The sequence below is a fragment of the Tetrao urogallus genome, assembly GCF_951394365.1.
Source record: "Tetrao urogallus genome assembly, chromosome: 2".
Taxonomy (NCBI): domain Eukaryota; kingdom Metazoa; phylum Chordata; class Aves; order Galliformes; family Phasianidae; genus Tetrao; species Tetrao urogallus.
The window spans coordinates 11,943,430-11,967,968 of NC_136814.1; the positions used below are offsets into that span (position 1 = coordinate 11,943,430).

Below are 24,539 nucleotides of genomic sequence, written 5' to 3' on the forward strand. Positions count from 1 at the left end.
CAGCGCTGGATAGAAATTAATACTATACTTGACCTAAAGAAGCCTTTCCCAAGGATAAAAAAAAAAAGTATAGTTTTATATATTCTTAACTTCTAATTAGGGGCATACATGATTGTGTGCCAAAGTGAACTTATGCTAAGAGTCTTTTTGGCCTTTTTTCTTTGTTGGAACACACTTCAAAAGCATAAAACTGCGTAATATGCTTTACTTAAGTGAGAGGTGTGATCTATGCAGTTTAGCAGTCAAAAGCTGTGTGTATTTTTAGCAATTATTCTGAAGGTAGTGGAAATAAACATACTGTTGTTGACAGTGTTTCATTGTTTGCTTAAATCACCTGTGAGCAAATTAGTGCAAAAGGAGTGGCAGTCACAGAGAGGAACAATTTGGTGGATGTGTCATGAAGTCTGCAGTTGATCTTAGGGAAAAAGGAGGTTTCAGTTCCATACAAAAACTATTCTTGTTCTCAGCACTAGCTGCTGGATATGTTCAAGCATATTAAATTTAACCTTAGTCTTAGTATGTATAAAAGAAGGCAGAGCAGCTGCAGCATTCATTCAGAACGATATTCCTGTTGTATGATGATCATTGCTGCACATTTCACATTTTTATTGAAGATGCCTTGCCAGACCTACACATATGGAATAAAAATCTTCCCTCTTCCCACAGTTACAGCAAAAAATATCAGAGTTTAAATATTTGAGGAAATGAATGGAACAGGATATTGCATTGAGTTTCCAGGTAGTTGGCAGAACAAGGCTTTTAGTGGCTTTCACTGAAGGCTGCCAAAAAAAGTTTGAGAGGGAGGACTGAGATCCTTTCCTGCCCACCTAAATGTTTCCAAGCTCTCGGTTTTCACTGTGAGAAGACACATTGTAGGCTTGCTTATGTGTCCAAGCATGTTTCATAATGTCATGTGTTTCATACTGAAGATTTTTCAAGAATGTTTTCCTTGAAAAGGGAAGGTAAAGATTTTGTTTGAAAGAATCTGTACTATTTTGAGGAAAATATGGTTGTGGCAACTTGTATGTGAAGATGAGTTAAGATGGGTTTTGTATAACAGAGTAATAAGTGATCAAGAAAACTCCTAAATCAAGGAGCGTTTATTCAGGGAAATTCATGGGAAATGGGTGCTGTGCTGCACTGGCAAAAGCAGAGAAAATGTCTTTGGATTATTATTCCATGTATGCCCAGTGAAGCGGCCCATTGGATCATTTTTGTCTTGATTCCAGAGGGTGATGAACTGGTGGTTCCTGAAACATCAGATAACAGCCGGAAGCAAATGGTTCGAAACATCAACAACAAGCGCCGCTATTCATTCAGAGTACCAGAAGAGGAGAGGATGCAGCAGAGGAGGTCAGTGTTCAACCTGTACTTGACTTCTGCACTGGCTGCACAAGTGATTTCATTTATTCACATTATCTGAAACAGCTGTTGTTTGGAATGCATGTTTGTACATACAGTATAGAGGTGCAATATGTAGATGTAATACAGCATCATGAGTTCTGCTCTTGCTCATCTTACAGAGCTTTTTATCAGCTCTTAGTGTTTGTGTATTTTTAATGGTAGCTGTTGGGTATATGGGCTGTTTGCAAAAAAGCATTCATTTGTTCTGGGCCATAGGTCTTTTCAAGGTGAAAACCTGTCCATACCAGTGCTGACAGCGAGAGTTTATTACTGTTAAAATGGCTAAATAGTTAATTTCCATTTAAAATAGCTGATAATCAAAGCTTAACTATTTTTAAATGGCTATTTTCACCTTGAATAAGATTCCTGAACAGTATTTTCTCTTCCAGGGAGATGCTACGCGATCCAGAAATGAGAAATAAATTAATTTCTAACCCAACTAATTTTAACCACATAGCACATATGGGTCCTGGAGATGGTATACAGATTCTCAAAGACCTTCCAATGGTAAGTGCAGAAGTATATGTGAGAGTGACTTACTTCAAAAGAGGCTACAAATAAGAAAAAGAAAAACAACTACAATTTTGGGTGTATGTTGAGAGTGTTTGATCTGTTTCATATCAGTGGCAATGTAACTAGGTAAATGACATGGGACATGCTGAGGTGTTAGTGATTAAATGAAAAGGATAACACTTAAGAGTGAAGGAAGGAATGCCTAATGCTTCCTGGGTTTTAAGACAGATTGGTCTCTCAGTGCTGATTATAGTTTTTTTAACACATAAGAAGATACACAATTAAGAGGATTTGTGCCAGGATTCTGTATGGAAATGGAAAGAGAAATTCCTTTCTTCATTGACTATATTACTGTAAGTTCAATTCCTTTCTTCTTGTCCTTACATCCAATTTAGCCTCTCTCTCTCAAACCTCTTCTCCTTAGACAGTGAAACTGTGGGATTTTAACAATATATAGTAACCAAATTTCTTTCTGTGAATAAGATGCTATTTTCTCATTTCCTTTCCAAATTAATTATTATCAGTGAAACAGAACTTTTTACTTGAATATTAACCATAGTGCACACATGTCTGTTTCTACATAGCCTTATTTAGGAAATACTCTCCTTGAAGTTAGTGTAGTTTATGCTGAAATACAGGTGAATTAATATTAGGATTTTATCATACAGCTTACTTGTAGCTATGTTGAGCATATTGTTTGTGTGTTATGTATTGCTTTCTAAATTCATTCATGATAGATGTGATTCAGGATATGATAATGAACTCTGTAAGAAAGATCAGATTATATGATACTAATAGGTAATATGAGTACCTCCATAAGACATAGGCACATAGCATATTTGTTGACTAAATAGAAGGGTGGGATGCCAACGAGAGAGACCTGAACATGCCCAAAAGGTGATCATAGGAGAATCCAATGAGATTTAACAAGGCCACATGCAAAGTGTTGCACTTAGATCAAGGCAATCCCAGATATGAATACAGACTAGGAAAAGAACTCCTTGAGAGCAGCCGTGTGGAGAAGGACCTGAGCATTCTGGTGGACAAAAAGGTAGACGTGAGCAGCAGGCTTGCAACCTGAAAGTCCATCAGTGTCCTCGACTTCATCCAAAGCGGAGTGGCCAGCATGGAGAGGAGAGGGAATTGTCCCTCTCTGCTCTGCCCTTGTGGGGCTGCATCTGGAGTACTGTGTCCAGGCCTGAGGCCACCACAGTACAGGAAGGATGTGGAGCTGTTGAAGCAGGTCTAGAGGAGATGATCAGAGGGCTGGAGCACCTCTCCTAAGAGGGAAGATTAATGGAGTTGGGTTTGTTCAGCCTGGAAAAATGAAGGTTCCTGTGAGACCTCAGTGTGGCCTTCCAATACTAGAAGGGAGCTTACAAACAGGAAGGGACTGACTTCTTACACTATCTGACAGTGATAGGACAAAGGGGAATTATTTTAAACTAAAAGATTTAGGTTAGATGTTAGGAAGAAATTCTTTACTCAAAGGGCAATGAGGCCCTGGCACTGCTGCCCAGATCTGTGGGTGCCCCATCCTTGGAGGCTCTCAATGCCAGGTTGGATGGGCCCTGGGCAGCTTGAGCTGGTGGGGCATAGCCCTGCCCACGACTGGGGGTTTGAACTGGATGATATTTAACGTCCCCTTTAACCTAAGCCATTGTACAATCACTCTAGCAGTGCTGTCTAAAATGATTATCACTATTGCTTGGAGTCAAGGCAGGAAGTAGGAGGGCTTTTCAGTATCTAAACAGAAGTAACAATAAGACTGGAAAAGAAAACTTGCAGCTGCAGTAGATCATGGTTTTAGGATCTTCTGGTTTTATCTCACTTTTGCAAAAAACTGTGCTTTATGTTACACTGTACTTTAAGATCTTCATCTTGTACATGAACCCTTTTGGCACTAGCTTTTACTTGTATGAGGATAGGCAGGGAAGGGAAAGGATTTCCTTTAAATCTCATGAGAGACACTTAGAAGAGCCAATAAGACTCAGTGCAGTGAGCAGTGAGCAGCGTTTTGTGTATATGTGTGTGTTTGTAAATGAACTAAAAATGAAAAGGAGAGAGCTGGTTCTAGAAAACACAAGACAAATCCAAGTGAAGTTGGCTGATTTTCTCTCACCTGGTTGTGTATATGTATGTGTACAATATTCAACAAGTAATGATAATTTACTTCAGGGCAAGATGCAAATCAAGACTTCTTTGTAACTCTTCCTTTTCTGCTGGGTTCCTTCAAATACTTCTGGCTTTTCCTTATCAAAGAAAATAAACTACTACTGCTAGAAGATGTCATACTTCACACAATTGTTGAAAGTTCATGGGAATCAAAAGTTGAGGAGACTCTTAATCAAAACATTGCCCAAATCTATCAACTGTAAAATAAGGAATAATGTTACCTGCAGCTGGAGGTTTTCCAGATTCTCACCTGGATTAATATTTCTTCAGCTGTGTCATCATTAAATGGCTTTTGGCTTTAAATTCATTCCAGTTACACAAGTCTTGTGTTGGGTCAAAGGTCTTGTCTGGAGATACAGCTGGTACTTTGCTTATTGCCATCAACATGGTGTTTTAAAAGAAATCTAGGAGTCACTTTCTACGCTATAGAAGAAATAATAGAATATGCTAACAGTATAGAATTGGCTTCTGCACTCAGTCGATTGCTACAGCTTCTTTCTAAAGTTGCTACTGAAAACTCCCTTGTTGCAAGTAGTCTTAATGCTTGCAGAAGTCACTGCAGGTAAAGCAGATTTGATGTCTGTTATCCCAGTAGCTCCTTGCAGCGTCATTGTTTGTATTCCTTCCAGTACAGCACCAACCATGGGACTTAGAAGTAGGTGAACTTGAAAGTGTAACTTGAGATTAGGAAAAAGAAATTCTGTCACAATTAAAGTTCTGCCCAGGCAGCTTTCTCTTTTCTACCAATTTCCTGTAAGGTGTTTGACTGGACTAAGTTTTGGTGTAGTCTGATCCAAGCTGCCTCCTTTTTTTTCTCTGGCATGAAAACAGAGGACAAGGAGCTGTGTTTGCAGCTGACATTATATTTTGAGTCCAATGTCTTATTGGAAAGACACACAAAATAAAAGAATAAAAAGGGAAGATGGATATAGGACATTCCCTGGAAAGTCAGTATGTGACGTAAAGAATATTCATCCAGTTTTACATACAGCCCATCTGTGGGACAGTTTCTTTTCAAAGACGTAAAATTAATTCAATAGATTCAAGCCCTGTTCCAAATGGTGAGGAGTTTAGTTTTTTTTGTTGTTGTTTCTTAGCATGTGTGATTATTTTGCAGCAAGAGTATCTACTTTATGTACTAAATAGGATGTAATTTTTCAGAAGAAAAGGTATTTATCCTTAAAGGTATGTGGGAAAAATTGCAGTGTTTTACTTTGGGAATGCTTCGTTTTGTTTGCCTGAAGGGAATGAGGAAATACATTTTTACATTGGAAGGGTGCTGCCACTAGGGGGAACAAGTGGTGCAAGGTCAATGGTTTTCTCAAATTGCCATCATCCAACTGTTTTAGTCGATGTTGTTTATGGAATGCAGAAAGTGAATGAAAATGATGGACCAAGCCTTTTTTACTTTGCTGTTTCTTCTTGACTTATTCGAGCAACTTCAGATTTGGCTGGGTCTGCTGATAGGAATTTGTTCATCCAGCATGAGTTTTCATGGAATCAGTATAGTATTATGTAGGCAGAAAGGTCCTTGTTAATAGGATTTGATAGAGAATGGATATTTTAATCTCTGCACTGAATGATTGTCACAAACTAACAGCCTAGTTTTTATCTAGCACCCATGGGTGAACTCTAAAGCAAGTGACAATTTAAATTTTCATTTATTTATTTTTGTTTATGATACACGCTATATACATAGTGTGTATATGTATATTTAGTGTGTATATATATGCATATATAATATAGATATATATGTATACATGAAATGAATGCAATCAAAACTTGTCTCTGTAAGTCCCACTAACCTGCCTCTGCTACCTTTTCCAGGCAAAGTGCCTAGAATTGAACAGAGCATGGCATTAAAAGTGGTAACAGCAGCCTTTGCATGGCAGGCTGCAGTGTACCAGGAGGGCAGGTCACTGCCTGCTGGATGCAGGGCCAACAGAAGTTTGCTGGCTGGCAGCTTACTACTGTCCTTAGTGATGTGTTCTAGGAGATCAGCTTCAGAGAGCTTGATTTGAATTGTGAGAGTACAAAGTGAAAATCAGATAAATGGAGAGTTTAATATGGTTACTGTCTGTTTGATGTGCTGTGTACTAAACAGATGCCTCCGTATGCACAGCATGTCTGTCTGCATGTGAATGTCCTTGCTGATGCAGCCACTCGAGGGGAAAAGTTGCTTTCTCTGTGTGTTGTTTCCAAAGTCTTGGTATGCAACAAGCACGTGACATGAGCAGTGAGATGTGTTTATGGCAAATTGCAGCCTATTCACCTGGTCCTACGGTCTCTGTGTGATGGAAACTCTTGTCTTCAGCATAGTCCTGTGTTTACACAGAAATGAATATGCCCAAAGCTCAGAATGAGATCACAATTAAAGGAGAATATATTAGAGGCTCAGACAACTTTGCATCCTTCTTTTCTTCATCGCTAGCAGTAACTTAGGAGTCTGGCTTTGACAAGCAAGGATGTGAGCTACAGCATAGCAGGAACTAGAAATTCTTAATTGCTGTTTGCAGAGCTGTAATCAGTACAGATTTGTGTTTTATTGACATGGATACTCGATTGGGGTCATTGTTTTGCTGTGTACAATTTAGAATGGTTCATGTTAGTATATCCCCAAACTTATTTCTGTACGTGTTTTTCTTCCCTAGCAGCCTGTCACCAATTAGCTGGCCGTACAGTCTGGCCTCCCTTCTGCCCTCTTGTCCCTTGAAGCCACTTTATCGTGGATGCTCCTTTGTAGTGAAGATCTGAAATCTGGAACTGCACTAACTGCAGCACAGACCACCTCTCTGTGCACATCAGATTTACAGGATTGATTTTGCTTTCATATTCTGCATGCCTGAGTATTTGACATACAACAGCTAGTCTCAACTGCCATTATATTTGAACATGGTGCTTCAGTTTGATCTCATCATACATGAGCCATTATACTTCCATTACAGATTATGTGTGAAGCTTTGCTTGTTTCAAGTGAGAAACTTTCAGAGTAAATATATATTTGGTATTCTTTAAAGAAAGTGGGAGCCGCATGCATGCATCTAATGGCAGAGTCTGTGGAGAGAGTTCCAAGGATCGTTTTTAAAATGTGGCCGTATATCGTGGCTTCTTCACATTCATGAATGCTGGCTAAATATCTTCATGGTCTGCAGTTGGCCTACCCTCTGCTTTTCAGCTTGCGATTTTAGACTCTCCCTTCTCTCCCTCATTGGCTTTTAAGAATGTAGCTGGCTTTGCTGCTGTTCTCTTGGTAGCAGGTGACTTGCCAAAGTCTGCTTTCATAGACCATTATTAGAATGGTGGGTTCTAGTGCTCATATTTAGATGCTGCTAAACTTTCTAATAACAACCTAATGTGTATTATGTCTTAAATGCCATAATGTGGTAATTGATGTTTCATTTAACATGCAAAGCCTCATAATACCTGTGCATTTAAAAAAAAAAAAAACTACAAAAAAAACAAGAACAAAGTTGGATTTTACCAGCTGACGGAAATGAAGAACAATAACAATAATGTTTGCTAATATGTATTGGAATGTTATTTAATGTTCTTTCAAACTTCAATATGTTCCACATACAAAAAGTAGTGCCTTAGGTTTAGTAGAGGGGTAAGCTGAATTTCTACCATATTGTTTTGTTTTTGTTTTTTAAGTCCTAACATTTCGAATGGTACCCAGATCTGTTTCTTTTAAGGTGATAAAATCAGTTACACGTGGGGAAGGGAAAATTAGATCTGGTGTTTTGATTTGTTGGTGGCCTTTGGGCACCATCCACACATCAGGCTGGCCTGCAGGAAGTGTGCAGATGGCACAGGGAGTGAGATCAAGCCCTGAAACTTCTGTTATATCTAGATTTACGTGAGTTTTAATAACAAGAGCACTCGTGTCAGCACATTCTGTAGAGATCAATCAGAAATTGTTCCTGTTTAATCTGCAGGGTTAGTTTTCTCCTCCTTTTATGTCACACTTTGGGAGCACACTGCTCAGTTTACCTGTTAAAAACATTTGAATTTCCCAGCACTTTTGCACCTTATCTGGTAAAGGCATACACTTCTGCAGCAAGCAGATGGCAGAGCAAAGTCTGAACGCCTCACTAAAGCACTGTAAGGCTCAGTGATCACACAGAAGGATGTAGGCCTTGTGTTGTGTGTCTACAACAGAGTAAATTGTCCCCGTTGTCTGACTAACCAGTTTACCTTCCCACCCAGTCTGTGTCCCTATCCTCTCGAAACGCTGTTCACTCCCGTTAGAAATACTCTCTGTTTGTTGTACGGGTGATACTTAATTTTAATGGAACCGTTAAAATGCATGAAAAACAGAAGGAAATCTCCTACAATCTTTAACTGTTGTGTATTCTCATCTTTTTTTCTCCCCACTCCATCTCACCTGTGCTCACCTTCCTTTGTGTTATGTCTGTTTTAGATTGTAAGCTCCTCAAGGCAGGGAACTGATTGCTTCTCAACTGTCTGTAAAGCACCTTCTACAGCTGTGGTGCTCTTTGAAATACAAATTATATAATAAATATTAGAATCAATTCCCAATGAGTTAAAAGTTTTATTTGTTTTTAATGTTTTAGCAACAGCAAGGGCAGCAGGCCCATGTGATACCATGTAAGGAAGGTGCTCAGAGGACTGGGGGTGACAATGTAAGAACCCACGTGCTGACGAGTGAGCAGGGCTGCTGTTCGGCTGTCCGTTTGACTGCTCTTGCAGACTGCTGTTGCTGGTGTAACCTGTACAACCATCCTTCATTGCTTTCTCTCTCTGTTGTCTTTGATAGCAGCGCTCCCCTTATCAATTCCCTCATCATCACTCCCGTCTGATCTCCTCTCCGAGCAACTTTGAACACATCTACCACATGACTGTTAATTCAGCTGAAAAATTCCTCTCTTACGATTCCATAAACACTGCATTTTCCCCGCCTCCGTGCTCTGCCCTGGGTACTCCAAACTTTATGACTCAGAGGGTATGGATGGCTGGGTCAGGTGTTCACTCTACTAACACTGTGTGGTTTTCCTTTTGCCTGGCTGTTAACATGGGAGAAAAACCCTTGGAAAGTGGTTTCCTTCGCCTGTTCACTTTCTTCTGTCACAGCTGATTTGTCTTCTGCTGCCGGCTGTGGTCTTTCAACAGCTCTGATGAGCTAAAAAACAGATACAGATAAATAGAAAAAATGTTTGCCAACTGGGCTGAACCTTTTGCTATGAAAATGGCATTTTTAGTTACCAGGAAGGTTGTGGGAAATCTGAATAATGTTTGTGTTTCACACCGTACATCTCCAGCAGTCAATGGCAGAGACAGGATGCTGTGTATCAGTTTGTGCTAGGAAAAGGATTCTGGATCTGTCTCTGCTGGACCAAAATTTCAAGCTGTTTGTTTACAGTGAAATAGTGGGAGTGCAGTAATGTTACACAGTACTGTACACAGATGGAGAGAGACACAGATTGTGCCTAGGTGGTTTCTAGGTTCAGTTAAAAGAAAGTTGGAATACATACAAGCAGGAAGATCAGAAATTAAAGGTATTGGGTACTTGTTCATATAGATCCCCTTAATCCTGGTTGTTCTAAACAGAGACTGAGGTAAGATACTGTGCTGTAATTATCCTTCCAGTTGGAATGTAAAATCTGAGGGATGGAAGTGATGCTTTCTTTTTGCTTGTTGTTGTGTATCCTGGCCTGACGTGAGGTTGCTATATCCTATGGTAATATAAGGCCGTACTAAAACGAGCCCTTTTGTACCTCCTGCTGCATTGTAATTGCGTTCTATGCTGTGGCCTGCAGTTCTGCTTTGGAACAGATTTGCAGATAGGTCATGAATAATCTGTGAAATAGATGTGTATAAAAGAAGAGGGTGGTCAGCAGGGCTAGGGAGTCAGTTGTTCCCTCCGCTCTGCCCCTGTGAGGTCACACCTGCAGTGCTGTGGCCAGGCCTGGGGCCCCCGGTGCAGGAAGGACATGGAGCTGTTGGAACAGGTCCAGAGCAGGCCACAAAGTTGCTCAGAGGGCTGGAACATCTTTCTTAAGACGGGCTGAGGGAGCTGGACTTATTCAGTCTGGAGGAATGAAGATTCCAGTGAGACCTCACCGTGGCCTTCCAGTACCTGAAGAGAGCTCACAAGCAGGAGGATGACCAACTTTTTACGTGGTCTGATAGTGACAGGACAACAGGGAATGGCTTTAAACTAAGAGGGGAGATTTAGGTCAGCTGTTAGGAAGAAATTCTTTGCTCGGAGGGCGTTGAGGTCTTGGCACTGCTGCCAAAAGCTGTGGGTGCCCCATCCCTGGAGGTGTTAAAGGCCACATTGGGTGGGCCCTGGGCAGCCTGAGCCAGTGGGTGATCTGTGCTTCTTCAGTGACGGCTGGTTGCTGAGGGTTTGTGTGTGTTTGAGCTGTGCCTGCCACTGTGATGGAAACGCTGCTGTTGGTTTCTGTGGCCTTTCGACACTCTTCAGACACATACAGCAAATCTTCACTGCCAGACTGCTTTGCTGTTCTTGGTCCCTGTCACTGGGAAGGGGTTTGTAATGCAGATCTGCATCCAACGCTAAAGAGAATTTAGAAATGCAGGAGGAAAATAAATATTTTTTTCCCTAAAGCCCCAGAACAAAATTTCACGCCATGAACTTGGACTGGTCATGTGCACACTCATGTCACTGTTGTGTAGTGGTCACATAAATTAATATCCAAAAATGGAATTGCAGCATTTTGGAAAACACCCTTTGGTGGCAGGTCTGCATCCATCCTGGCTTTTCTGGAGAAACAGCTGGAGCATTGAAATTTTGTGCCTCTTTACCCTTTAGAGCACTGGAGGTTTAGGCTCGTGTGAAGGAGAGCAGTTGTCTCTTTTTGGCTTCAGGGAAGAGATACTTTAAGCTGTCACTGGAAGGTAAAGCTGTGGATTTTGCTTTTTGTCTGCCCATATCCCTCTCTGTGTTTGTAGTACAAGAACGATAGCAGGCCCTGTGCAGGGGTTGGGGGACCCAGGAACTGACTGAATATTGAAACCTGGAGTGTGTAGCAAGAGTTGAAAACGAACCCTTAAAATAGCTTTTAAGTCATGTCCTGCCATTTCATGAAAGGAAAGCTTAGGTTTACATCATAACAAACAGAACCTCAATTAATACAAGAAACCAAACAACAAGAAGCACCGTGGACAGAGAAATGCAGGCAAGCATTGTGGGCGCTGTGGCAGGTGCTGGGTACAGGCTGGGGCTGAGGAGCACTGCCTCCCAGTGGGGCAGCACCCACTGACTGGTCATTCACTGCTGCATAGCAAGTAACTGCTCAGCAAGCAGCTTCTCTGCTGCTGAGGTTTTTTCTTCAAAGAGAAATCCTGTCACATTTCTCCATTTGGTTCAGCAGCAGGGATGAATTTACCTGCTAGGATTTGGATTGTTACTCCATATGAGGGGTTTTTGTCTCTAAGTAAAGCAAGCTCGAGTTTCTTTTTCTTTTTTTTTTTTCCCCTCTGTTTTTAATTTGCTGCATTTGGCTGCTTGATAACTACCGCTAACTGCCATTTATTTTTCTTTGAATCCCCTTTCTGCATTGCGTGCATATCACTTTGGGTCCAAAGCGCCAGGGTCTCCAGCATGTGCTTCTTTTATTTTAGATCAAAGAACAAGAGAAGATTTGCTTTGTGGAAAAACTTTCTACAAGGAATTACATGGACTTTGCAAACTGAGGTCAAAAAAATAACTATTAAACTACACAAATGAAATAAATTAGTCTTTTTATTGCACCCATTCCTTCCTTCCCCCGATGCCTGTATGTTGCCTGCTCAGTCACTGTTAAGAAGGTCAGTCTCCTTATCGTTACATATAATTGCTGTCCCTGCAACATGAAATATTGTCAGTTTCTACAAGTACAGAGCTCCTTCCATGCAGCTCTGGTGTACTGACCACTGCTGCTGCAATTGGCTCTCCTGTACAGTTCTCAAAACACAGCAGTGAGCCATTCCCTGTCCCCGTGGTTCCTTTTGTATCTACCGTAGGGCCACTGGTGTCGGTGCACAGCCAGGCTGCTCACAGGGAGCTGTAGTGCAGGTCGCTTATGGCACGGTGAGGGACACCAGGAGAGAAATTCAGTGCTGCAGAGCAGGTTATTTGTCCTCATTTGGGAAACAAAGAGTAAGCAGGAGGCAGCAGTGTGATCCTCAAGGGATTTTTGAAAGAGACTTGAAAACAGTGCAGCAGTAGCTACAGGGAGAAGTAAACAGAGCTTTTTCACTGATAAGCTCTCGTGTATTTTGTTGGTGTCTGAGAGATTTTTAATTTCTTGTTTTTTGCATGCTAAAAATCTGTCATTCCTAGGCCACTGGGAGGCTGAAAAGCAAAGAGTTGACTTTATAGCAAAGAGGTCTGTAACAGCAGTGACTCTAAGGGTCATTGTAAAATTGGACTGACAGCAGGTTTTTAACAATTATCTGCACCACCTAATACCTGTTCTTTACAAAGCCTCTATCTGATTACTCATTTTAGAATTCAGCTAGAGAAATGGATAGTGGCTGAGGGTCTTTCAGAGTATCCATCCAGGGGGTGGAAATTTCTGTAACATTTCAGCCTAGACAGGTATTGCAATAGAAAATGTAGGTTTTTATTTGGTTACTTTCTCAGAGTAAGGGTGGGGAAATAATGACATATGAATGGGAAGAAATAACCATTATTGCAGCAAGTGTTTGGTGAAGTGGAAACAAAGTAATATTCAGAGATACCTGCAGCTCTTTTCACAGTCTGCAGCTGTAAAGGCTTCCCAAGCCTAATTCTCATTAATGCTAATCACTTAATAGTGTAAATCACATTTGTCTCTTGCGTAGGCAGAGATGAAACAATAGGCATGGATATTTTGGGCTAAGAAGACAGCTTGTATACAAAGAGGTGGGTTAAATAAGCTGAGAAGCCTTTTCTCCTAAAGTCAGCTGTAAGGTAACAGAAGCAGAAATTATATCAAAGTGGGTTGTTTTTTTTTTTCTTTTAAAGACATAACCTGTGTTTAAGGAGCTGCCATATTCGAATAAAGACACTGTTTTATCTGTTCCCTCAGTATAGGACCACTTCAATTCAGTGACAATTTTAGAAAATCTCACTGGAACCCTTAGGCTGCAAACCAGGAGTGATAATGGCAATCCATGGAGTAGCCAGTGGTGGGTGCTCTGAGCAGACTGAAACCACAAGGCTGATTCTGGCTTTGGTTCAGCTGCTGTAGGACTGAAGAAGTGCTGTTCATATCTTTGGAACCACCTCAGTTATCTGACAGATTGATCCTATGGTCCAGTATGTGTCCATAACTCCACAGGCATTGGGGATTCATGTGATGTCCGTACAAAATTGCACGTGCAAGCCACAAGTGGTGGTATCACAGGGAAATTTTAACAAAATCCATAGAGGCATGTGCTCAGAAAGCGCATTATGCAATACACATGGAATTACATCTGTAGCAGCTTAGGCTTACAAACCATCCTTTCAAGGAAATTCTTGAATTCTTAGACCTACCTTTTCAGTTGTCTGCATACGTCCATGTAATTCAGCACTTCATTGTCAGCTGTGTGTGCTTCCAGTCTCTGCACTAAATTGCAGAATATTACTTTGCAAATTTTGCTGACTTGCTGCTCAGATAATTCAGCTCTGGTAAGGTTGGGGATTTGTTGCATTCTGAGACCTTCCTCCGTAACGTCCAAGGTTGAGCCAGCAGTCAATAAGAAACATGTTGTTGTGTGTCTGCATTGCAGAATCTTCGGCCTCAGGAAAGTCGGACCGTATTCAGTGGCTCTGTCAGTATCCCATCGATCACGAAATCCCGCACAGAACCAGGACGATCGATGAGCGCAAGCAGTGGGTTAGCAGCAAGTAAGCAATCAGATCTGTGTTGCCTTGGGGCTGTGCACACGTGTGTTAGGGAAGAGCTACCTGCACTGCTCCTATCTGTGCTGCCACTAGACAGGACTTTCAGAAGCCATGGCTGGCCGTCCTCCCTCTGTGGGCTGGACGGAACTGTAATCTCACTTTCAAAGAAACCCATCGATAAGCAGCTAGCAGGTTTGACTTCCCACATCTGGAGTTTGTCAATTTAGAATCGAAAAGGCATTCTTACCATTGGGACTTCTTTGCTGCAGCTGAAGTGGTGTAAATTGTTGACAAGTTGTTCACAAGCTCCGCATTTATTAATTTTGTTGCTGAACTCTCTAGAGCTCCTGATGCTTCTCTTGCTGCTAGTGCAAAGGGGGCGTAGTAGAAAACCTGCTGGTATGGAAGAGTTGCAATGCATAGGAAACAGCTTTCCTACTGCTGCCATGCTATCCTTGTGTGCCAGAGTCAGCAAAATGATCTGTGCTGAGATGAGGCAAGCGATTGAATAACGGAGCATGTGAAGATAGCCAACAGACTGCAGAAAGCCTGTGTGTCTGCTGTAGTCTGCATGTTCCAGTGCGACTCTACCTCTTCCCAGTATTGCTGGGGAGAGATGCCTAGAACGAAGCTGCCACCACAGCAGTTTATTCAACTGCTGTCTTTGTGTGGAACACAGTGACTATGTCTCTGCTGTATGCTAACCCTGACATGTTGAGGAGCAGAGGAAAAACTGCATCTAGCATCAGACAAGATAAAAGTGCACATAGACAGCAAGCCACGAGCTGAGCATCCTGGGACATGCCAGAGGAAAGCAGAAGTAGCCAGCCAAATAGCTAACATCTTTCTAGTACCTTGTCTGGGCATCTGCAATGGTTTAATTCCTCTGCACATTTTAGGATCATCTGCACAAAATGGCAGTGCATTGCGGAGGGAATTCTCAGGAGGTAGCTATGGAGCAAAGCGTCAGCCTATGGCATCGCCCTCAGATGGTTCCTTATCCTCTGGTGGCCTGGACCAAGGCAGTGATGCACCAACAAGGGACTATGAGCGAGAGGTGAGTGATAGGATAAAGAGGAAAAAATCTAAGTGCATTGATAAAGATGAGGAAGTTAAATTATGTTGTGGGTTTGGTGTAACTCCTTGATTGCCTCCAAGTTTGGGAATCCCTGTTGAAATGAAAACTCATTGTTGAATTTGCAAACTTTTATTTCTTGTGTTTCAAGTTGTGCTGATAAGACTCTGTATGTGATTGTCCCCTGGTGTGTGGCAGTGGTGACACTGCACCTCAAATATTATGGTCAGTTTTGGGCCCCTCACTACAAGGATACTGAGTTGCTTACGTGTGTGCTGAGAAAAGTAACAAAGCTGGTGAAGGGACCAGAAAACAAGGCTTGTGAGGGAATTGGGGTTATTTAGTCTGCAGAGAATGAGGCTGAGGGGGGACCTCATCGCTCCGTAGCATTACTTGAAAGGAGGTTTCAGTGAGGAGGATGTCAGTCTCTTTTCTCAGGACACAAGTGATAAGGTGTGAGAAAACAGCCTCCAGTTGTACCAGTGCAGGTTCAGGCTGGACATTTGGAAGAATTTCTTCACAGAAAGGGTGGTCAAGCATTAGAGCTGGCTGCCCAGGGAAGTGCTGGAGTCTCCATCCCTGGAGGTATTTTAGAGGTGTGTGAATGTGGCACTCAGGGACATGGTTTGCAGATGGGACTCGGTAGGTCAGCTTGATGTTTGGACTTGATCTGGAAGGTGTTTTCCAACCTAGATGGTTCTGATTCTTTTTCAACTCTGGTCCTGGTATTTAACGTGCAGAAAATTCTCACTCTGCTCCTTACCTGGGATTTCAGGAGCAGTGAGGCTTCCAAAGATACTGGCTGAGCAGACTAACAGCTTGATAGCAACCTCTCACAGCTTGAAGCGCTGATACTCCTTCTGTCCTTTATTTACAAAGACTCTTAAGCTGTAGTAGCAAACATTTCACAGCAGGTATTTTGTTGTAGTATTCACTCTTGAGTGTGTGAAGTTAATGAGATTACTTAAGAATTATCATGTAACAATTCCATTTAGAGCAGGAACTGGATTTAATCATTTATATACTGTGCAAAACAAAAGTATCGTTACAACAGGACAGCAGTGCTAAACTCAGTCCTTTCAACCAAGAAAGTTATATGTAGAAGAGTTCAATCTGAAGTTGGCCAGCAAAACTTCGCCAGACTGTTTTCTAACCAAGAAATGTGAAAATTCAGAGATCACACAGGATTTCCACTGTACAAAAAATATATCCTTCCAGTTAAAACTGGCAGGCGTCAGCCCAAATACAGGTCAGACGTATTTGCACTCTGCTGTGCTGTGGAAGAGCTAACTAGACTGACTTGATCTGGGTGGATTGAGTTAATTTCCTGTGAGCATCACAGAAGAAACTGTGATGAAGCCTATACAATGCAGATTCCACTGTTTAGTACAGGAGCATCTCAGATCTGTGAAAAGGCAGGAGATGGAGCTCACAGTCTGACGCTACACACTGTTGATGCGGAGTGATCTGTACTCTGCAAGAATCCCACAGCTGCTGTGTCCTTCTGTCCCCATCAGGTTACACATGCTGTAAGCAGACTGATCTGACAGTTTACTCTTAATTCACACCCCTGCCAAGAAAACTTCTCAGTATTTTGTGGCACAAAATATGTGCATGCCCGTGATTCCAGTCACTTGTTGCTCAGACACCTGCACTCACTCAAACTTTCCATCCTGTTACTTACTGGTGTTTTTCTGTGTATTTTGGCTGCAGGACTCCGACTCGCCGAGACACTCCACTGCGTCGAACAGCTCCAACCTCAGCAGCCCTCCCAGCCCTGTTTCTCCTCACAAGACCAAGAGCCTCTCCCTGGAGAGCTCTGACCACGTGAGTTGGGACTCATGAACTGCTTCAGCATTCAGATTTGACACTACAGCAGCTTGCTGTCCCCTTCACTTGCTCCAGTTCACACCTTCACCATCCTAACCCTCCTCATTCCCCGCCCGAAAGTCAACTGGGAGCCGGGTAGAGAGGAAGGTAGAAGCTGGTTGTCTGCAGCACTGCCTCACCCTCCCTTTCCCAGATTTGACAGCAGCGAATGAGTAAAGCTAGGGTGTTGGTAAATATCAGATGCTGTAGATTTGTCTTAGTGTTGGTTTCATCTTTTGCGATTACAGCTGCTTTCATTTTCAAAGACATATATTTATCCTACCCCACAATTCCCTCAAAAGTAACTTAAATAGACCAGACCAGTATCGGCAAGAGAAAATTTAGAGGGATTTTTTTTTCGTACAATAGCTCATTGTACTGTACAGAAGCAGCACAGAGACCCCTTCCCCTGCATGGGGAATGATTGGTATGTCAGAGGCACATAAAAGCTTTCAGCCACCATGTTTGAATGTCTATCTGATTGTTGCCAGCAAATACTTATTGATTAAGATGATGCATATTTTACTACACTACAGAGTTTAAATAAATACACAGATGTTAGAGTAAAATATGTATGTATATATTAAAAAAGGAAAAAAAAAAAAAAAAAAAAGCATTGTGTATGCAGCAGAAGATGGATGCTTATTTAAGAGAGCCTTTAATTTAAGATTTGTGTTGTCCCTGTTTTCATACTCAATGATATCCAGATTTGGAGGCCTGGCCTAAAACCTTTCACAGGACAGATATTCCGTTCGCATTATCATTTGCTGCACTGCTGGGAGAAGCCCAGTTTCCCAACGTTTCTTTGTATCTGGCAGTAGCATCTGAGGCTATAATTCCTAAGCTCGTGTTAATCCCGTCCTTTGCAAAAACAACAGTGGTTGGAAAGCAACCCCCCTGCCCCAACACCCGAGGGCACCCATCAGCCAGCTGGCCATGCTGGGTGCTGGTGTGTGGCTGTGCAGCTGAGAAACCTGCAGTGGAGGTCCTTACAGAAGCAAGGGAGCTCAGTGCCACAGGATTCAGCAGGAAAACTGTTTCCCTGGGTCAGACTTTGACCGGGCTTCACTAGGAAGGGAGCAGTCTTCCACATCTCTTTCATCATCCCTTAACAGAAACCTGTTGTTACCAAATAATAGTTTATAATACACATCAGCCAAATGAGTGCTCTTACTCTGAAGCTAGCTGCTGCTGGCTGTGCTGTCACTGTAGCAACGACAAACCTTGAAGACTGACCTCACACTGTTCACACTGTGGCCGTCACAGATGCCTGGTCACCCACAACTGCCGTGCGGGTAAGGTTGGTTTTCCTCTCCCTCCCAACCCGTGCTGTGGGTCTGTGCAATTTGCAGTTGTTTCTTTGTGCTCACCTGATGTTCGGTTCCAGTCGCAGGCCAGGAAGATAGAAAGTATTGCAGTGGATGACAGAGGTCAGTGAGGTTGCAGAAATAAGTAAAAAGCTGAAGCTGGTCACGCAGTCACCGGAATAAATTGAGAAACTGACGTACAAAGGGATGGTAAGAGGAAGATCTCTCGATAGGTAGCAAGGCAGATGTGTTTTTCATTTAGGACTGTTCAGATGAGCCTCTTTTCTCAGTAGTATTGTTGCTGGCATTATACTATGACCATACTCAAACATGTAAGGGCTTTTTGTATTTAGAATACTGTTTTTTGTGGGTTTCAGAAACTTGCTATGGCTCTTAAACCATTCCATGTTCTTGCAGTTAGCAGTAATACTGTGTTTCAAACGCATAGAAATGTTTGGAGTTTTCCAGTTTCTGTCTTCTGTAATGGAAGTTATAGGTAAGTTCAGACTGTGTACAGGTATGAGCTAAGTGTGGAACAGGGGATGAGACACAGAGATCATCGCCTGCACCATTTTATCCTGCTGGATCTCCTCAGTAAGATTTCTTTTTCACCCTGAATCACAGCTTGTCCAAGCTTGTCAGTGTTACATTAGGACAGGAATTCAACATTGTTTTAAACATTGTTTCAAAACCTGTCTCTCTCCAGTTTGGGTTTTTTGGAGTAGCAAAATGGTAATGGTGGTTTGTTTTCACTTCAAAGCTACTAGTGTTGCAAGCCCAGCATTTAATACTAAAGGCCTTAGCCAGCAGCTTAGCACTTGCAATCAATTCCTTCTAGAACTGATTTTCATCTTTGTGAGGGACAGAGAGGCAGGGCATTATTGGCATCACTAGAACTCCACATCAGCTTCTTTCTACAGGCTGCCTATTGCTTCCAGTATAGCCACTGCTTTTCCCCACAATTCCCTCCTTTTGGTGAAGCATGTCCACACACTTCTCGAAGCCTTTGCAGACTAGTTTTGTATTTACTGTATGTTGTATTTAAACATTAATCTTATTTTGATATCGAGAGAAGGCATTTAAACAATAGTCACATAAGGTAGAGCCGCCTGTGCAACACGTCCCCTGAGAGAGGGTCACCACATCGTCCTTGTGGGCGTTTCTGTAGCTGAGTTCATGCTCTGTCTGAAAATGGAGCCCACAGAGCCATGACACAGCAAACAAAACGACCAAATGTGCCCATTTACTGTGTCCTGGTGCCTGCAATCTACTGCTACTCCAACCCGCTGCAAACAGGCATTTTCAGGCAGAGCAGAGGGCAGCTGTGTGACACAACACTCCACAGGAGGAGAGCTCCACAGGACTGCACTGTTTGTGCACCACAGTTTCTAAGCCTGGGCATTTTCCTTTAGGATTACTATATTTAATCGGTAGGTTGGTACTGTGCATTTTGTTACGCATCTGTTAAAAAGAGAAACAGCAACTGTTCTCTCAGTTGAAAAGCAAATGACCACATCACTTATTGGTAAAGAGAAATGTCGTCTTGGGACTTGAATAGCTTTTATGTATTTGGGGACCATTTGATTATACATTCGATTTTAAACCATGCTCATCTTTTTTGTTGGCACAAACACTGAAAACAAAAGCGTTCTGTAGCTGAGCTTTATGCATTGGGCTGGGGCAAGCAGCTCGGTCATTTGAACTGTAGGACTTTTGCCTGGTATCTCAATGACAGTTGTCTTTTAAGGTTTGATGTCTGCTGCTTTGCACTGTAGCATTGTTTCACCTCCACAGTTTGAGGGCTGCAACTTGTCTGGGGAGCTTGAAACCTCCCTTTCAGTCTGTGACTGTAGCATATGTCCTGTGTACACAGTTATGTGTCTAGTTGATTTTTTCCTTTTGGCTGAGACTGAAGGTATCTTGCATTTATGACACAAACATATGGGCTATTGGTTTTTTGCTTTTTATTGTTAATTTTGCAGGCAACAAAGGATGTGAAGATTCAGGCAGCTACTAAGGACTCCAGGTTAGAGAATGCAAAGGTTTGGTCAGTAGGTTTCCCCTGTGCGTGCATGGACACAGACATGTGCTTTCCTTCCACATATCCTACACCCAAAAGCAGGGTTGGAGTACACTCTGCTCCGTTCTATCTGGCCTGTAGTAAACAGCCGGTGGCTCCAAAACCCATCCGTGTAGCTGTGGAAGTGGCTGCTTTTCCTCTGTGTTAGCTGCTGCAGCTTATTAGGAATGCACGTTTTGCTCATCTTAGCGAGTTTCATAACTTGCTGTGCCTGATTTGGTTCTGATAAACTGAACAGCCACCTGTGTTAGTCTCAGGTATGCAGCAGAGGGAAGTAAAGGGTCTTGTCGCAACAAAAAGTCCCCAGAGCATCGTGTTCTTTCTCATTCCGTTTTATGCACTTCGTTTAGTTTTATGCAAATACATTGAAGGTCAAATCTATCACAGTGCAACTACCCCTACCTCCTTAGCCTGGAAATCAAAATGGCACATGTAGCTTCAGCTGTGGGTTTGGGTTTTTCTTTTTACATAGGAGTCAGTTGCTTAAAGGTAGTGGGATGGTTTTCTGCACTAGCACCAAAGCACGCAGAAGGGCGCAGGTGTGTTCTGGCTGTGTTTGGCAGGTGCCCTCAGAAGCAGGCCTATGGATGTTCCATGCTAAATTCCAACTCTGCTTTGTCTTTCTTTCCAGCCGCAGCTTTGTGTAACCTGTTTTCACTTTGCGTTTAAGAAAGTCTCATCCACAGGGAAGAAATCCACAAACAAACCAGTGTTGGTAATTCAGAGCAATTATACCTGCCTTTTTATGTATGACAGTTTCATATCATTTATTTTTAAAATATGGGATTTTTTAGGTTTTTCATTGTAATATTATTGTACAGTTTTGCATGGCATAGATGTAATCACTTTTTTGTTTTAGATTATAAAAGCTGACAAGTGTGCGTGTGGGGGAAAGATTCTGCTTTTTGCCTCTTCTCACTATTTTGTTTAATGCCCTCAGTGTTGTAGGGGACATTGTAAGAGATTCTCTGCTACAGAACAATGATGTAGATTCTTTTGCACAGAAATATTTAAGGTGGAAAAGTCAACAATGTAAAAATGACTCACCACCAATATTTTATGTTGGTAACACTTAATATTAACCTACTTTGATGTACTGCAATAAAACAGGGAACTGTTAGAAATGTAGACGTTTTGTCTTTTTTTTTCTTCTCATACCTCTGCTTAAGCTTTGAGGAAGTGATGTAATTGTGGTTTTGAAAATATAATGGGCATAGTTAATGCGTCTGCATGAGGACATGGGGAAGAAAAGTAGTGCAGTTCTATTCAGCTTATCACCTTTCAGAAAAACTTACCCAAACCCTTATACTTTTTGCTGTAGCTTGGTGGAACGCTGCCTATTCCTTGCGCTGTGACCTGTGCAGTCACCTTTGGTTCCACAGTGCATGGCAGCAGGCCTGCTGGTGTCAAAGCATTAGAGAAGTAGGAAGTGAGCTGTGTGTCAGGGGCCCTGTTCATCTCCCAGCACTCATTTTCTGTCTTGATGCAGTACACAGAGTGAGTAAAACAGTCCGTACAGCACTGCTACCGTGCAGCTTCACAGAAGCAAATGTAACCTCTGGTTTGCCCTGTGGAACTAAGAACTGCTTCTGTAAGAGGAACTTTCTGGAACGTACAAGTTTGCTGCAGCAGAGGAACATTCAAACCCGTGCCCTGCTTGTAGCTCAAGCAAATTCACTAGCAGCATGGAGCAAGCAGCAGTGATATGATAGTCTTGCTCCTTGAAAAATGTCATGACTCTTTTGACTTCGAGCCAGAGCACAGTGGTTCTTGCTCTTTATACTCTGAAGCAATTCCTCATGTCACAAAACTCTGGCCAAATCTGCAGAAATTATTAAGGCTTTTGGAACGTGCACAAAAGGCCAGGAGAAGCAGGGCCTGAGCTCTCCTTAGCTCTCCTACTAAGGGAACAGCTCGCCTTCCGCCACTTGTTATCCTTAAGGCAAATGCAAAACAACTCCATTGTTCATTCTTTAACAAGCACTATCTCTCTAGGGAAGGGAATTGTTTGCTGAGAATTAAACACCCGTGCCCCAGCGTGGCATCCAGAGCTGTGGTCACACAAACACTGCATAGCAAACCTCAATAGCTGTGCCTGCTGGAAAAATTGAACAGTAATGCAGTTGTGTGGTGTTTTTTTTTTTGTTTTGTCTTCCTCACAAGTCTTCTAAACTTCTAGCTGTCAGCCTTCAGGGACAGAAGCTTTGCTCTGAAGTTTACCTAGCCCAAGGCATGACAGCTTTTTGTACTTTGCTTCTTAAGCACTAATGTAAGCATTAATATCTTAAACAATTCCAACATTTTTTACAGCTGCAAGGTATAGATCCAGAAGAAACTATTTACTACATCATGTAGATCAGAACCCATAGCACCAAGATAAGCTACTCCACTAAAGTTAAGCAGCTTTATGCCGAATGATTATTTCACTGAATAGCAGAGTTCATACTTCTCAAAGGATTAGGACTAACCTGAGGAGGACTTTTAGTACTGGATCTTTCTGAAGCAAAGTCTTAAATGAAGCAGATACATGCTTATGGTCGTGGAAGAAAGGTAACGCAATAACCTGTTCCCTTATTCCTCAGCCTCCGGAGGGAGGCTGTGCATTCACTTACCTATTCTTTACCTCCGGAAGCGTCAGAGGTCAGGATTTCTCACAGTGTACCGAAGTCTAAGATCATACAACCCTCTGGCGTTCCTGGGCTGCATTAACTCAATAGGATCAGCGGAGTCTGCTGCTGAGGATGCCTGCCTTACTAGCACCAGGTAAGCATCAACTCTCACTGCCACTTTCTTCACAAGTGGGAGAAGGACAAAAATACCCATGTCCAGAATACTTGTAACAGAGTAGAAAGGGAAAAACAAACAAAACAAGTCTGTTGCTAGGGACTGTTAGTGGGCAGGCAGATGTTCAGGCTGGCATTGCTCTGGCTCCTGGTAACCTTATTAGCACCACTGTTTGTGTGTGACAGAGCTGGAGTGGAAGGATGAAGTAATAAACAGGCCACAGATGATTTTGCAATGGTCACCACAATTTGTGGAACCAAAAAACACAACAGGAAGGCACTTGGAAGCCTCCCCTTCTCCTCTGCTGTTTATTCCACAGAATAGCACCTGAGTCAATTGGGTACTCATTACCCCAGTAGAAGACAGAAAAACTGCAGGCCCACCGCACAAGCACTTGTTTATTGAAATCAGAACTCGTACAGGTACAGGGCTTCGTACAAAAATCTAAGAAAGTTTGCTAGCTTGACTTCAATAGTTGAAAATTGTGCGTCTGGTTTTAAACGTGTCATATCAGTAAAAGCCTGAAATATTCACGCGAGACAGGAGGTGTTTGGCTGCCTTGCCATAAGCTTTGCGTTACCAGAAAACAGCCACAAAGACAGACTCACTTGTTAAGAGTCCAGCAAGCAATCAGTGTCAGAGATGGAACTTATCTAACTCAATATCAGGAAAGATGATAGCTACCAGACAGTGAAGAAACCCACTATCTGTGCTGAGATATAGTACTGTTGGTTAAGCATTTGTCTCCCAGAACCAAAGACTGTGAGAGTGTGTGTGTTTGTGTGTGTGTGTGTGTTTAAAAAAAATCTTGGCACTCAATTCTCAGACTTCTTTTTAAATGTTTCCTATGTTTGCTTTGCAAGCCAAAGAGGAGTAGAAAGCTTAAAACCTCATGCTATGTACACACACACATACACCCCTTGTATTAAATCAGTGTCAGTAAAATCCAGGGGGGTTCTTGGACTGCCACCACTTGACTTACAAAACCAGGGCAAAAGGGGGGGACCTCGTGGTAGGGGTACACCTTGGTATTTCATTCTATAATGAAAACTACTTGAATTCCACCTTATCAAGAAAGAATGAAGGTTTTTTTTTTAAAAAAAAAAAAAAAGTATTTCTGGGGGAAGAATTACCAATGGATTTCAATACTGAATTCCACTCTTGCTCTCCTCCACCTACCCATTATAAAACCCGATCACTGTGCAGCCACCATCACAATGTTAAAAATGTATTCAAGGTAGTTGGCTGGTGCCTTGAAACAGTACAGAAGCACTTGTGCTATTTTCCTGCAAGCTGCAGGCTGTACTGGCAGTCTTAGTTTAGGACAGACAGAACGTGAAAGAACAAACTTTGTCCCCGTGAAACACACGCTTGGCTTCCAAGGCACAGGCTGCTGCAAATCAAGAGGATGGAGAGCTACAACAGAACACATGGGAGGCTAGAACGCTCTTTGCAAGGCGCAAACTGTGCCCTCAGAACATTAGTTCATTCTTA

The 24,539-nt window shown here is 42.3% G+C and overlaps 1 protein-coding gene across 4 annotated transcripts in view; it reads left to right on the forward strand.

The window, feature by feature from the left end:
• Nucleotides 1-16,850, forward strand: part of CDC42BPA (CDC42 binding protein kinase alpha) — a gene marked incomplete at both ends in the record, with an annotated part of 150,362 nt that extends 133,512 nt beyond the window's left edge. For 2 of the 4 annotated variants that reach the window (XM_079550162.1, XM_079550159.1), the window contains 6 exons: nucleotides 1,230-1,353; nucleotides 1,794-1,911; nucleotides 8,870-9,055; nucleotides 13,816-13,933; nucleotides 14,830-14,987; nucleotides 16,719-16,850. In XM_079550162.1, coding sequence (XP_079406288.1) covers nucleotides 1,230-1,353; nucleotides 1,794-1,911; nucleotides 8,870-9,055; nucleotides 13,816-13,933; nucleotides 14,830-14,987; nucleotides 16,719-16,850 — 836 coding nt within the window. The remainder of the gene's footprint in view (nucleotides 1-1,229; nucleotides 1,354-1,793; nucleotides 1,912-8,869; nucleotides 9,056-13,815; nucleotides 13,934-14,829; nucleotides 14,988-16,718) is intronic. The other 2 variants (XM_079550160.1, XM_079550161.1) reach the window with 1 other exon arrangement.
• Between the last annotated feature and the right edge of the window lie 7,689 nt (nucleotides 16,851-24,539).